This window comes from Pteronotus mesoamericanus, unplaced genomic scaffold (genome assembly GCF_021234165.1).
Source record: "Pteronotus mesoamericanus isolate MK-2021 breed Mesoamerican mustached bat unplaced genomic scaffold, CSHL_Meso_final scaffold_1186, whole genome shotgun sequence".
Lineage (NCBI taxonomy): Eukaryota > Metazoa > Chordata > Mammalia > Chiroptera > Mormoopidae > Pteronotus > Pteronotus mesoamericanus.
In genome coordinates, this window is record NW_026555302.1 from 2129806 (window position 1) to 2143788 (window position 13983).

The window sequence follows — 13983 nt, forward strand, 5'->3', positions numbered from 1 at the left end:
CGCGGGGGCGGCGGCGCCGGAGCCCAACTTGGCCTCGGCCTCGCCCTCTGCCCAGCCCGCCGGTGTCCCCTCCTTCCCGCGATTTCGTTTCTTCTCACGCTCCCCCCCACCCCCTCCCGCGTCCAGCCCCGCTCTCCCCACCTTGTAAAACAAAGCCGGGGAAAATGCCTGCCCGTGCAGCTCGGAGCGCGCAGCCCGTCTCTGAATAAGAAGTGAGTACAATGGCGTGTTTGTAAAAGGTTCAAGTCCGTCTTTTTCAAAAACATTTTGAATGCTGCATGCCTCATGCTTCCCAGCGCCTCGCGGGAGAGAGCCGGCTATAGAGCAGGAGGTGAGACCCCGGGGACCCCCGCCACCTCCCGCCCCGCGCTTTCCCGCCCCAGCCGGTTCGGGAGGGCTGCGAACGCCCCGCTGGCTGCGAGCGGACGTTTTCCACCTACGGTTCCCGTCCAAGGTGCGGGGTCTGATCTGCGGTTGGAGGCAAACCTATCCCCCGTCCTCGAGCCTCCCCTGGCTGCCGCTTCCTCCCCTCTCCCGCTGCTGCCCGGGGCGTTTGCCTCTGCCCCGGGAACGGGCGTGAGACACCTTGGGGGGAGTTTCCGAAGGAGGAGGAGGGTCAGCCCTTGGGAGTAGCCGACTGGCAGGACGCGTGGTGACCCTGGTCACACTTGTTGCCCGTTGCGTGGTGGGACAGGCAGTGGTGCTGAAAAAGGCTCGTTTCTCGTCGTACTGAGTCGTCCATTGACCCCGGGATCAGAGCGAAGAAGACACAGCCGGGTGAGGACGGGAGACCTGGATTAAGATGCGCGGGGGGCAGAGCGGGGAGGTAGTGATGTGCCCGCGTGTGTGGAGGGGGCCGGTCTCTGATTCCTTGTGCTGAGGAGCTCCTCTCCCTGATCACACGCCAAAGGGCCGGAGATGGAAACCCAGAGGGTTCCCCCTGTGAGACCGAGAGGAACGGCTGTTATTTTATTTTGGTGTCCGTTCTGTCTGCCAAATGTGCATTGTATGTATTAACGTTAATTTAAAATACGGCAATAGCATAAAATAAACTCCATCAGGACATGTATTAGTTTAACACACACACACACGCGCACACACACACACACACACACACACTCTTTAAAAAAAATCTGCCCCCCTTTTCCCAAAAGCACATAATGATAAGGTCTTAGTTTGGCGTTGGGATTTACAAGTGGGATTTGGGGAGCATCCAGGTAAACAGCCTTGGGGTTTTCCAGTTCGACAGACTGGAAACCACTGATATGAAAAATCGGAAATAAGAAAGAACGGAGAACTGGAGAGAAAGGCTTGGGAAGCTTCCTTCGGAGAGATACTGAGCTTCTATGTGATTTTGTTATTTTTATTTCGAAAATGAGTTAATTTTAGATTATGACCTTTATTTTTCACTCAGACTCATAATGCAGCTTGGAGGTCAGCTGGGGTGGCTAGATAGCAGATGACAGTGATTTTAGCCAATATCAGAATTTCTATTAAAAGTTATTTTTTTAAATTAAAATACTGAACATATATCCAGTGCTAATTTTGAGTGAAGTTGCCTCTGTAAACATTAGATGTGAAAGGTGTCTACTAGTCCGGGGCTTTTTTCGGAGCAGCTGAGTGTGTGGGGGGGAAACCTATACATACATACCTGTAGTTAGAGGCTGGACCATAGGAAATCTCTGTACATATGTGGAGATTCACATACACACAGGTACAGTTACCTCATCAGAGCTCTGACTTCATCTCTTCAGAGTCAGAACCATTTAGAGGTTTGCTGGGTGAGGATCTCTCTGTTATCTGCCATCATTTACAACACTGCTTAGGTCTGGTGCCTCATGTAGTTTTGTTTACAAGGCTTTTTTTTTTTTTTTTATGGATCACTGAAGATTTATTTTATAAACTCAAACTGTGGTAATTCTCCATTTAACTCAGTGGTAGTCAAGAAGGTAATGTATGTAGCCATGTGAAAGTTGACACTCTCTATTCCCTTCCTATCGTCAAGAAATTTCAGGTTTCTATAAGGGTATTTGGGTGCCATACCATAGGGATTTCCATATACTTATCCACAAGTGTCTTTCAGATTAGGTTCTCATTTCATATTAAACCTATATTATATACACTAATTTTACTGATATGTATAACAATTATGGACATTAAATTGATTATTCTAGCTGTGTTGGTGGCTTAAGTCCCCTATTTCTTGGCCATTCTAATACCCCTTTGGTTTAATGTTGCTGTTTCAATCAAATACATTGTAGTAGATGACTTATTTTCCCCTTAGCAAGTGGAAATGTAGTACCTCTTGTATTTGCTGAAAAGGGATCCATTAATGATATTTTTGAACAGCTGAGATAAATAATAAATGATTGTAGAGGCACCTCAGAGTATATGGGAATTTGTAAGAGAACACATAAATTCACTCTAATGGAGCAATTAGCTTTGTACAGAAGAGCACGTAGGGTCCAAGGTGTGAGACAAAGCTTTAATTTTTTTCTTGATAATGTTCACTGTTGAAGTGGAAGAAACTTGTCATGTCTTGTCTGCACCAAGGATTTTGCCACAATGGGTAGCAATACTTTTATTTTTATAAACATGTCAGAGATCGAATAGCAAAATCTAGAGAATGCTTAATCATGAGCCTACTTCAGAGGATAAGCAGAAAGAAATGATTGGGCTCTTGTGGTTTATTTATTATCATGTATTACCAGAAAATTGCTAATGTTTTACTTTGAGCAATAAGGTTTGGATCACAAATTCACTTATAATACAGTTCCCTTATTATAATGATTTTGTGGTATAGAGTGTTAAGTACTTGAGAAGAAGAATGATCTATGAGCCTTCTTCATGTGTTTTCAAATATCTGCTTGAGTATCGTCAACTCTTAGGAGTTCACTAAGTGTTGACTAGCATGGTGGACAGATAGAAATATTGAAATTAACGAGGAAGACCTCAGGCATGCTTGACTTGTTTTATGTTTCCTGGTGGTCCACCTCCTGTTTTTCCCCGCCCCTCCCCATGTAGATCCCCAATAGCAGCAGAGAGCTAGGACCCAGCCCCTTTTCCTTGAACCCATATATATGGCCCAGAGCTTCCAGCAGAGGAACAGGGTTCAGTCAACCTTGTCTGACCCCTTAAACAAGCCCACTGATTATCCCTCTAATCTCCTCCAACCTAACCCTCATTCTCTGTTGTTGTCAGTGGCGGCACCTGACTTGCTGGATCCAAAATCTGCTGCTCAGAACTCCAAACCGAGGCTCTCATTTTCCACGAAACCCACAGTGCTTGCTTCTCGAGTGGAGAGTGACACGACCATTAATGTTATGAAATGGAAGACGGTCTCGACGATTTTCCTGGTGGTTGTCCTCTACCTGATCATTGGAGCCACCGTGTTCAAAGCGTTGGAGCAGCCTCACGAGATCTCACAGAGAACCACCATTGTGATCCAGAAGCAAACGTTCATTTCCCAACACTCCTGTGTCAATTCGACTGAGCTGGACGAACTCATCCAGGTAATGGTACAGACCAGTTGTTCCTCCATTTCCTCTAGGGAGGAAGAAAGAATAAGAGTTAGGGAAGCCAGCTCAGAGCACAAAGCCGCCCACCCTCGTGTGCCTGCAGAGTCCCTAGACCACTCTTCTCTTTAGCTGGCTATTTCTCCGCAGTTTGTCTCCTTTCTACATTTCTTCCCTCTCTTCTTACTTCTGCCATCTCTTCTTCTCCTTTTCTCTGATCTCTCCCTCCCATGGTTCCTTCTCACCCGCCCCTGTTGCAGCTCATCTGTGTTTCTGTCCTGGCGTCTCCCTGCTTTCTTTCCCTCTGCCCTGCCTTAGGGCTGCCAGTGGACACCCAGAGACATGGGGTGAGCTTGCTGGAGGCCTCCCTGGCTAAATGATCTTTGCCAACCGAGAAGCTTTGCTGTGGCAGATGAGAGGGACACATAAGGCAGACAAAGTGCAGTAATCGTGGCAGTGACCATCATAAGAGGAAAGATGAGTCTGTGGTGTGTGACCCCTTTGCAATGGGCACCTCTCATGGCCCATCTTCCATCAGCCAAAGTGATAACTGCCTTTTGTTGGTGTCTAGGGAGGTGATTGGTTATTGCTTCTCCAGACCCCAACTAAAAGCAATCTGTTACTGTACAAAAAAACAAAGTTATTGAATAGAAACTAGTTTAGTGTTAATTTATTCTATAACATTAATATCTTTATGGACAAACATTTTGTTTTAAAATTTAATCTCAAAATGACTTAAACGTTTCAGTTAGACTCCTTGGAGACAGCTATATTTTTTGGTTGTAATTTTTGCATAAAACATAGGTCAAGCCTGGTTGAGAAGAAAGCCCTATAGCTTTCTTTTAAGAAGAGATCTGACTGGTTGTTGAGAGCATTTTTCCTCATCTTGTAATTGGTTTTACATCATTCTAATGAGTTGAAATAGTAGATTGAGGGAAGAAAGTATTGTTGGTTTTAATCCAGCTTCTTGTTCTAAGACCTTTGCTCTTTTATTTCCTCTTGCCATAAATTCCCAGTTTCTACCTCTGCTCTTCAGAGCCCTCTGCATTTATATAATACACATACAAGTTATTATTCAAGTTTTATTGAAAAGTAGCAAAGCTAATATTCTCTGACTCTCATTTCGCTCCTACCACAGTCGGACACCTCTGCATCTCACTTATTTGACTTAAATTTTGAAAAGGCTCTTCATATACTTATATACTGAATTCTCTACTTGTTTTAGATGATAGCAACCTTTTCAGTAGTGACAGTAAACCTGACAACCAATATCATTGTCCCACTCATCTCATAGCCTGTTCCTACATAAGATCACTATCACTTCTCTCTCTTTGTACCTCATAGCCCTAAGAGGTACTGCAAATCTTTGAAGAATTCCCATATCCCTTGGGTTGTAGAAGAAGAGCTGTCGGTTGTCTTGGAGGTAGCATGGAGTACAGGTAAAGCCTGAACTTTGGGATCAGGTAGATGTATTTTAGACTCCACTTGAGTACTTTTCTAGAGGTGCCATCTTGAACAAGTAATTTTGCTCTCTGAGCTTTAAAGGGACTATCTGGGCTCTTACTGGTGTGGCTCAGTTGGTCGGACATTGTCCACAAAGTGAAAGGTCGCTGGTTCTATTCTTGGTCAGGGCACATGCCTGGGTTGTGGGTTCAGTCTGGGTCGGGATGCATAGGAGGCACTCGATCAATGTTTCTCTCCCTCTCTCCCTTCCTCCCTTCCCTTGTATCTAAAAATAGATAAATAAAATATTTTAAAAAATGATTTCTCTAGACTGAGGAAAGAATCCCTATCAAATAGGGTTGCTGGGAAGAGATAATCCAAGTAAAGCATTTAGATGCTTAAGAGCGTTAGGTTTGTTTCCTGTTGTTAATCCCTACCTCCACCTCATCCCTTTTTTTTTTCTTTTGGGTTGAAGCATCTGATTCTTACCCTCTGAAGTGAGGTATGTTTGGCCTTGGACAGGAAAAAAAGAGTCCGGAATTAGGACAATGCTGGAGGAGACTCTGTGAAAATCCATAAAGGGTCCCATTGTTCATTGCCACCCAAATTTATTTAGAAATATGAAAATACCTTGAAGGTCATGTCAGGTAGAGACAATCTGAAGGTGTAGACTGATCATTTTTTCTATATTGTTTTTGGAATGGCAACAAACAGAACTCAATATATGACCTAATTTTTTTGTTTCTGCTGCACACAGGCAATCCACTTTAGCTTTATTAATATTCACTGGTGGTTGAGTATTTTTGTTTCTTAACAATTTTAAGAATTTTTGTGCTTATTCACTATTTTTCAGTGAAGAAGTTGCCTATTATTTATTGTCATATGACTCACCTTTATAACCCCATGGCTCTAATAAATTACTTTTTTCCCCTTTGAATAGAATTTCCTCTGATAAAAGAATCTTTATAATGGCATGGCTTCAAGGATCAAGAGCAGCGTTTAAATAGGGAGGAAGGCCAGTGAGCCAGTAATCACATATTAGAATTACACTTCATTCACATGATTCTCATAGATTTCAAAGTGTGTTTCACATTTATTTTCCCATTTAATCATCCATTAAAACCTCATTAATACATATATTATTATAACTTTGTTTCCGGAGATATATTCTGTTCCTTTGATTGAGCCATGTTTTCCTGTTTCTTTGTGTGCCTTGTAAATTTGTGTTGTGATCTATCCATTAGAAAAAATGGCCACCTCTCTCAGCCTTCTCAGACTGACTCATGTACAGGAAGAGACTTTCACCAATCATCTCAGCTTGAGATGCCTCTCAAACCTTTGCTATGGATTCATCCTCTCTGGACTTATAAATTCCCAATTAGATGGATTTGCCATTTTTTTTTCAGGACCTTGTAATTCCTTGCTACCTCTGCTGTCTGTCTGCAGTACTGCAAGTTTTCTGGAGCTATTGGGATCCACTTAAGTCTCTTTTATTGTCAGTGTTTCCCAGATTTCCAGAGTCTGCATCCCGTCAGTACTCTGAGTTGGGCAAGACAGAAACCATTCCTTTGGGTAGCTCCTCCCAAATCAGGAATGTTTGACATGTGTTCCACTCTTTTCTTGCCCCATGACAGAGAGGCCACCAAGCTGCGTTGGCCTTTGTCTTTGTACATGGGTCCTCTGGAGGAGAGGCAAGCTGCCCAGCTCATTTTTGTTCTCAGTGTCCCCCAGGCACCTAGAATGTGCCGGGTCCCATAAGAGCTCTGAGATCGGCAAGAGGGAATCCAGTCCCTTAGGCAGCACCCTAAAATCCAGAATATTCGATGCACATTCCAACCCTTTCCCTTTCTAGGAAGAAGCCGGGGGCTCGGAGCTTGCTTCTGATGATGGTACACTGGATTGGGGGAATGACCATGGTGATCTGAAAGCTAATACAGGCATGACTTGGAGATGTAGTGGGTTTAGTTCCAGATCACTATAATAAAGCAAAAATTATAATAAAGCAAGTCACACAAATTTTTTAGTTGCCCAGTGCATATAAAAGTTATGTCTATACTATACTATACTATACTATACTATACTATACTATACTATACTATAGACTTAATAGACTATACTGTAGTCTATTAAGAGTACAATAACATTATATCTCAAAACAATATAAAGACCTTAATTAAAAAGTACTTTAGTGCTAAAAAGTGCTAACCGTCATCTGGGCCTTCAGTGAGTCATGGTCCTTTTGGTGGTGGAGTGCTCGTCTCGCTGTTGTTGGTGCTGACTGATCAGGGTGGTGGTTTCTGAAGGCTACCACATCAAATGACGCCTTCATGACTGCTTTCTCTGTAGCATGTGATGCTGCTTGGTAGCATTTTACCCACAGCAGAACTTTCAATATTGGAATCAATCTTCTCAAATCCTGCTGCTGCTTTTTCAACTAAGTTCATGTCATATTCTAAATCCTTCATTGTCATTTCAACAATCTTCACAGCATCTTCACCACGAGGAGGTTCCACCTCAAGAAACCACTTTTTTTCTTTCTTTTTTTTTTTTTTTGCTTATCCCTAAGAAGCAACTCCTTACTGTTCAAATTTGATCATGAGACCTCAGCAGTTCAGTTCCATCTTGAGGCTCCTTTTACTATTTCCATCCCGTCTGCAGTTACTTCCTCTACTGAAGCCTTGAACCCCTCAAAGTCATCCATGAGGGTTGGAATCAACTTCTTCCAAACTCCTATTAATGTTGATATTTGACTTGTTCCCATGAACCATGAATGAATGATCTTAGTAGCATCTACAAAGGTGAATTATTTCCAGAAGCTTTCAATTTATTTTGCTGATTCACCAGAGGAATCCCTATCTGTGGCAGCAATAACCTTTTGAAATGTATTTCTTAACTATACTTGAATGTTGAAATTACCCCTTGAGCCATGGGCTGCAGAATAGATGTGGGTTAGCGGGCATGAAAACAACATTCATCTCGTTGTACATCTTCATCAGAGTTGTGGGCTGACCAGGTACATTGTCAATGAGCAGATATTTTGAAAGCAGTCTTTTCTTTGTTGAGTAGTAGGTCTCAATGGTGGGCTTAAAATATTCTATACACCATGTTGTCAACAGATGTGCTATAATCAAGGCTTTGTTGTGCCATTTGTAGAGTGCAGACAGAGTAGATTTAGCATAATTCTTAAGGGCTCTAGGATTTTCAGAATGGTAAATGAGCACTGGCTTCCACCTAAAGTCACCAACTGCATCAGCCCCCAGCAGGAGAGTCAGCAGGTGCTTTGAAGCTTTGAAGCCAGCCATTGACTTCTCTTCTCCAGTTATGAAAGTCCTAGATGGCATGTTTTTCATAGAGAAAGTTGTTTTGTCCACATTGGAAATCTGTTGTTTAGTGTAGCCGCCTTCTTGAATTATCTTAGCAGGATCTTCTGGCTAATTTGCTGTGGCCTCTACATCAGCATTTCCGGTTCACCTTGCGCTTTGGCGTTGTGGAGCTGGCTTTCCTTAAACCTCACGAACCAATATCTGGTGGCTTCAAACTGTTCTTCTGTAGCTCTCTTGCCTCTTCATAGAACTGAGCAGAGTTAGCACCTTGCCTTGGGTTTGGCTTTGGCTAACGGGAATGTTGTGGCTGCTATGATCTTCTGTTCAGACCACTAAACCTTTGTCCATGTCAGCAATAAGGTTTTTGCACTTTTCTTATCATTCATGTGTTCACTGGAGTAGCACTTTTAATTTCTTTCAAGAACTTTCCTTTGTGTTCACAACCTGGCTGGTTGGTGCAAGAGGCCTAGCTTTTGCCCAGTAAGTCTTTCAACATGCCTTCCTTATTGTGCTTAATAATTTCTAGCTTTTGAATTAAAGTGAGAGATGTGTGACTCTCCCTCTCACATGAACACGTAGGCCCTTTGGGGATGATTAACTGCCTAATTATAATATCGGATGTCTCATGGAATAGAGAGGCCCAAGGAGAGGGAAAGAGACCCCTGTCACTGGCAACATTTATCCGTTGTTTGTTGTCTTTTATGGATATGCTTGGCGGCACCTCAAAACAATTACAATGGTACCATCAAAGATCATGGACCACAGATCACCATAAAATATATAATAATATGAAAAAGTTTAAAATATTGTGAGAATCACAAATATGTGATATAGAGATATTAAGTGAGAAAATGCTGCTGAAAAAATGTTGCCAATAGACTTGGTCAACACAGAGTTGCCACAAACCTTCAAAATGTAAAAAATGCAGTATCTGCAAAGTGAAATAAAGGGAAGTGCAATAAATCAGGTATGCCTGTACGTGGTCAGCTACAGACAGGCATGCAATAGTCTAGGTAGAGAAGAGAGTAAGAACAAAGGTCCAGAAGCAGACATATTCTCGGCAGAGAGGCCACATGGTCAGAAGGAATGAGTGAAGGGGGAACTTATATGAAAAAAGGCTAAAGAAGTAATGGGCTTCGATTCTGCAGGGGTATCCAACCTGTAGCCCGCGGGCCACATTTGGTCCAGGATGGCTATGGATGTGGCCCAACACAAAATCGTAAATTTACCTAAAACCTCTTTTGCGCATCAGTTTTCGTTAGTGTTTATGTGTTTAACGTGTGGCCCAAGACAACTGTTCTTCCAGTGTAGCCCAGAGACACCAAAGGTTGGACATCCCTGCAAGGCCTTTGAAAGTCAGAGTAAGGGATCTTGGGTTTTACTCAGAGTGAATTACAGGGACATGGAAGGACCTTGCTTGGGCAGAGCAGGGGTAGGATCGGGCTATAACCTTAAAGGACCACTGTGGCTGTCCTGTGAGGAAGACAATGCATGTGGACGAAGTTGGGGATCCACTGCAAGACCCCAGGTAGGGGAGATGGTGGTCGTCTGGATGAGGACAGAAGCCGTCGATGTGATCAAGTTGGGATATTTCAAAAATAAACTCAACAGAATTTGATGTGAAGTGTGAGCAAAAGAAGTCAAGGATGATTCATAGACTCAGGGCTTGAGGAACTGGCAAGATGAAGTTGCCAGTTAATGAGACGGGAAAAACTCGGATGGAGCAGCTTTTAGCGGTGCGGGGGGGAGGGGGTGGGGGGCGGGGAGGGGTTTTAGGGGGAGTCCAATTTGGCAAATTATTGGTTTGTGTTGCCTTTCGGACCCCTTAGCAGGGTAGTGGTCCAGGGTGAAGGGTACATTTGGGACTTATCAGCATATTAGTAACATTTAAAGCCTTCAGACTAAATGAAATCACCTGTGAGTGTGGACAGATGGAGAGGAACAGACCCAGGGGCTCAAAGGTGAAGGGGATGAGACAGCGGCCAGGGAGATGGGAGGAGAGCAGACAGCATGGCGGCCTATGAATCAAGTGAGGACATGTTACAAAGTGGGAGGGATGAGTTTTGTCAAATGCTACTGCCAGTCTTATTCCCTTTCCCATGATCTGTAATGTGCAGTCAGATTCGCTATTCTATAAATTCATGGTAGTGAATTTATGTGTGCTTAGAAATCATTAAGCACAAAACATGACACAAATGATTCCTGAGCAGTTAGCTTCACACTAAACACATTGGCTGTATGTGACACAATCATAAAAGACAAGTCCTGCAGCCATTTGGGACACATTATACACATATGGATAAAATAAACAGGGTGTTCACCCAGTCTCAAACTTATGAATGGACTCTTTTTAAAAATTCAATTAGAAATTGATTTATTGCTCAGAACCTTTAAAGTATTTTCACACAGAAATAAGTGAGAAAGGATGGCTATGCATATGCCTAAAGGTAGACAGTGAAAGCTATTGTACAGCGAAACTGTAACACCAACACCTGAGAGTGAAGCAATAAAATTTAAAAAAATATTGTTTTTATTTACTTTGTTTTTATTGTTTTTACTTATTTGGAACCAGTGATCGTTTGGCCTCTCAATGCCTCAGCTTTTGTGAAAGATTAAATCATAGGTATCTGATTTCTGTTATGTGATACCATATTGATAATGGTAACATGGTTATTTTTATTTCTTTCTATTTTTAAATTTTTTTATTTATTGATTTGACAGAGAGAGAGAGAGAGAGAGAGAGAGAGATCAATTTGTTGTTCTACTTTATTTATGCACTCATCGGTTGATTCTTGTGTGTGCCTGACCGAGGATTGAACCCCCAACCCTCGGGGTATAGGGATGATACTCTAACCAGCTAAGCCTCCCAGCCAAGGCCTCTCAGGTTTACTTTTATGAGGTGGTGAAACACCTCAGTCTTACAGTGCTGGTTCTATATAGTTATTGAAGGAGAGATAGCTATCTAGAGGACACCCAATAGATGCACAGTAGGTAATTGAAAAGGTGAGTGAAGTTGAAAACCATTGAGTCACCTCCTCATGCGAGCACTCTTCCCCCCTTCATGTATCCTCTGAATCCTCAAGAAACTCCATGTTGCTTTACTGCGACTTTTCATTCTTGTCCCTCTCTGTCCAGTTTTAAACATAACCTGCTCGTTCCACCAGCATGAACACATTCTTGCTTTGAGGGCAGGAGAAGGGAAGATCAGCTTGATACTTCTCCAGACATGAGACCCATCCTCCCCGCCACGATCGCTCTAGCAGTGGCATCTTCTGAGGTTGCTGTGCTCTGAAGTGCTCTTGGGACTGGAATTCTAGTGTGAATGAAGATGAACAATGCAGCATCTCAGTGACTAATGGAGAAACATGGGGGAAGATGCTAGGCTCATTTTCGCGGCTGATGGCCGTGGTGTGACACTCTGAAGTCAGTCCGAGAGGTGCCTGAGGGAAGGGTTTAATTGCATTTTTGTGCAGTAGCTATTGGACAGTTATCAAATGGTAGTTCCGTCATTCCAGTTGGCTTGAAAGAAGTATAAAAAATTCTGTAACATTCCTGTTTCTCAACAAAATAGATCTCAACTAATTCAGCGTTTACTTTAACTCGTGAGTATATGGGTGTGTAATTGAGAAAGATGGGGGAAACTTGCAGGAAAGCTAAGAAGCTAAGACAGGAAGAGTATGAATCATTCCATTTTAGGAAGCAATTCATATACTATTTTTGATGTCTTGGTTTGGTGACATTGAACCAAGAAGAAATATAAACATATTAAACAGTTTTTCAAGACTTCCATTTCTCTGCATAATGTTAACGAGTCATTAGTTAACTTAATCTGTGGTGTATTAAGAAATTTTACCTCGAACCTGAAAGCACAGACATTTCTTGTGGGCTTATTTAATGGCAATGAGTCAACTCAGTTGAACTGAGAAATACATAAATTTTACAGGGTCTGAAACAGGAACTATCAGAATATTATCAGAATATTTTAGTATTGTGATATTTGGCTTTTATTGATGACTAATTCAGGTTGTGGGAAGTTTGATTTACTCAAATACAAATTGGGGTAACTGTTCTTTTTGTTAGTTATGCGTGTGTGTACAAAGGTTGTGATTTTCAATCTTTGTTATGACCTTTTAGTTACATATTTAGGAAGGGCAAGAAAAATTCATTTGTTTTTAAAACCTATTTTTAAAACCAATAAAACCTGTTTAAACTTTGTGTATGTTGTGGAAATACAGGCTTAAGTGTGGTGGAAAAATCAAATGAGCAAAGATCAGTGGCATTCTATGGAAAAAGCCAACAGAATCTCCACATTTGGGAATTCTCTGGATGCATGTAATTGACAGTAAAACTGCCATTGTTCCATTTTGGACTGTTTTTTAAATCAGTTTAGAATGTTAGATTTTAGAAACTGTGTATGAATAAATGCTGGTTAGTGTGGTAGGCCTTAGGCAAAATGGTATAAAAATTTTATCTTCGATGCCGTATCTCCTTGATCTCAGTCTTCTACCCACACAAATCCTATTTTAAGGACAACCTCTTTTAAAAGAACTTCCTAGATAGAGTGACTATAAATTGTATTAAGTTCCTGCCTTATTCTTATAGAACTATTTCTTCTTTGTTATCTAAGTAACCTTTGTCTGTTTCCCTTCTATATGCCCTTTGGTTTCTTCCTGACTTCTCACTTAACCTCCTCTCTCTCTATTTTTCTTTTCTTTCATTAACCTCGCCCCTCTGCTTATGCTAAGATTAAAGGGGGAGAAAGAGAGAGATTAATATTCTAAGAGAACATTAATATACCATACAACAACATGGAACCGAGGAGAGCTCATGACAACACATACAGCTGGGGAAGTGCAGGTTTCAGTTGTGCTAGCTTCACATGTGCTTCTCTGGCTCCTTTTGTGTTGCAAGGACTCAGGGGTCTCGACCACATTTTAGCCTTCTTGCACCACAGTGTCATTTCACGCAGGACTCCACGAATAACAGAATTTTAGTGTTTCAAGTTCGGTCCTTGTCATCTCTCTAATAATTTAGAAAATGGTCGCAGAACTTGGATGCCGTCATACAAATCCACTCAGTGATAGTGAAGGGTGATGTAAACTATGTCACATGTAGCTACGCAGTAGATGTTGGCATCGATGAAGTGAGAGATTGATGACTTCAAAATGCCTTGGAGCATGCTTATATCACATGGAAATATCTGAAAGCAGATGTAATGATTATGACTTTGAAAAAACTAAAAATCAAATACCTGTATGTTGCAAAAAACTGTTTTACAAAGGGTAATTTTCTTATTCTTATTATCCCAAATGTCCAATACTATGTATATTACTTTTATGATTATAAAAATCTTCCAAAGTGGGTATAACCAGGGGCTACAACGCTACACCCAGCAGTATGCCTCTTGCTTCTGGCTCTATTGATGACATCCACCCCCAACGAACTCTCCTCCATTGTTCCCTATTTTGGATTTTAAGCTCTTTGTTTCTACTAAAGGAAATCAATTTACACTTTCAAAAGAGCAAGTAAAAAAGGTGTACACTTCATTAGTCTGTATAAAAATAGCTTTGACATGCAATGGCGTAATCTCCAAATAGAGGGAAAGGCATAGAAAGAAAGGTGAGCGAGATGTTTGTTTTTAGAGGTGCTTTCTAAAGTCGTGTACAGACACTGCTTCCTGTAGGAAATACTCTCCTTTTTAA

General features: G+C 41.8%; 1 protein-coding gene across 2 annotated transcripts in view; it reads left to right on the forward strand.

Moving 5' to 3' along the window:
• The first annotated feature begins 285 nt into the window (after positions 1 to 285).
• KCNK2 (potassium two pore domain channel subfamily K member 2) overlaps positions 286 to 13983 on the forward strand; it is a 90590-nt gene continuing 76892 nt past the window's right edge. The window contains exons 1-3 of one of the 2 annotated variants that reach the window (XM_054587527.1): positions 286 to 331; positions 695 to 772; positions 3202 to 3512. In XM_054587527.1, the coding sequence (XP_054443502.1) occupies positions 286 to 331; positions 695 to 772; positions 3202 to 3512 (435 nt within the window). The remainder of the gene's footprint in view (positions 332 to 694; positions 773 to 3201; positions 3513 to 13983) is intronic. The other variant, XM_054587528.1, reaches the window with a different exon arrangement.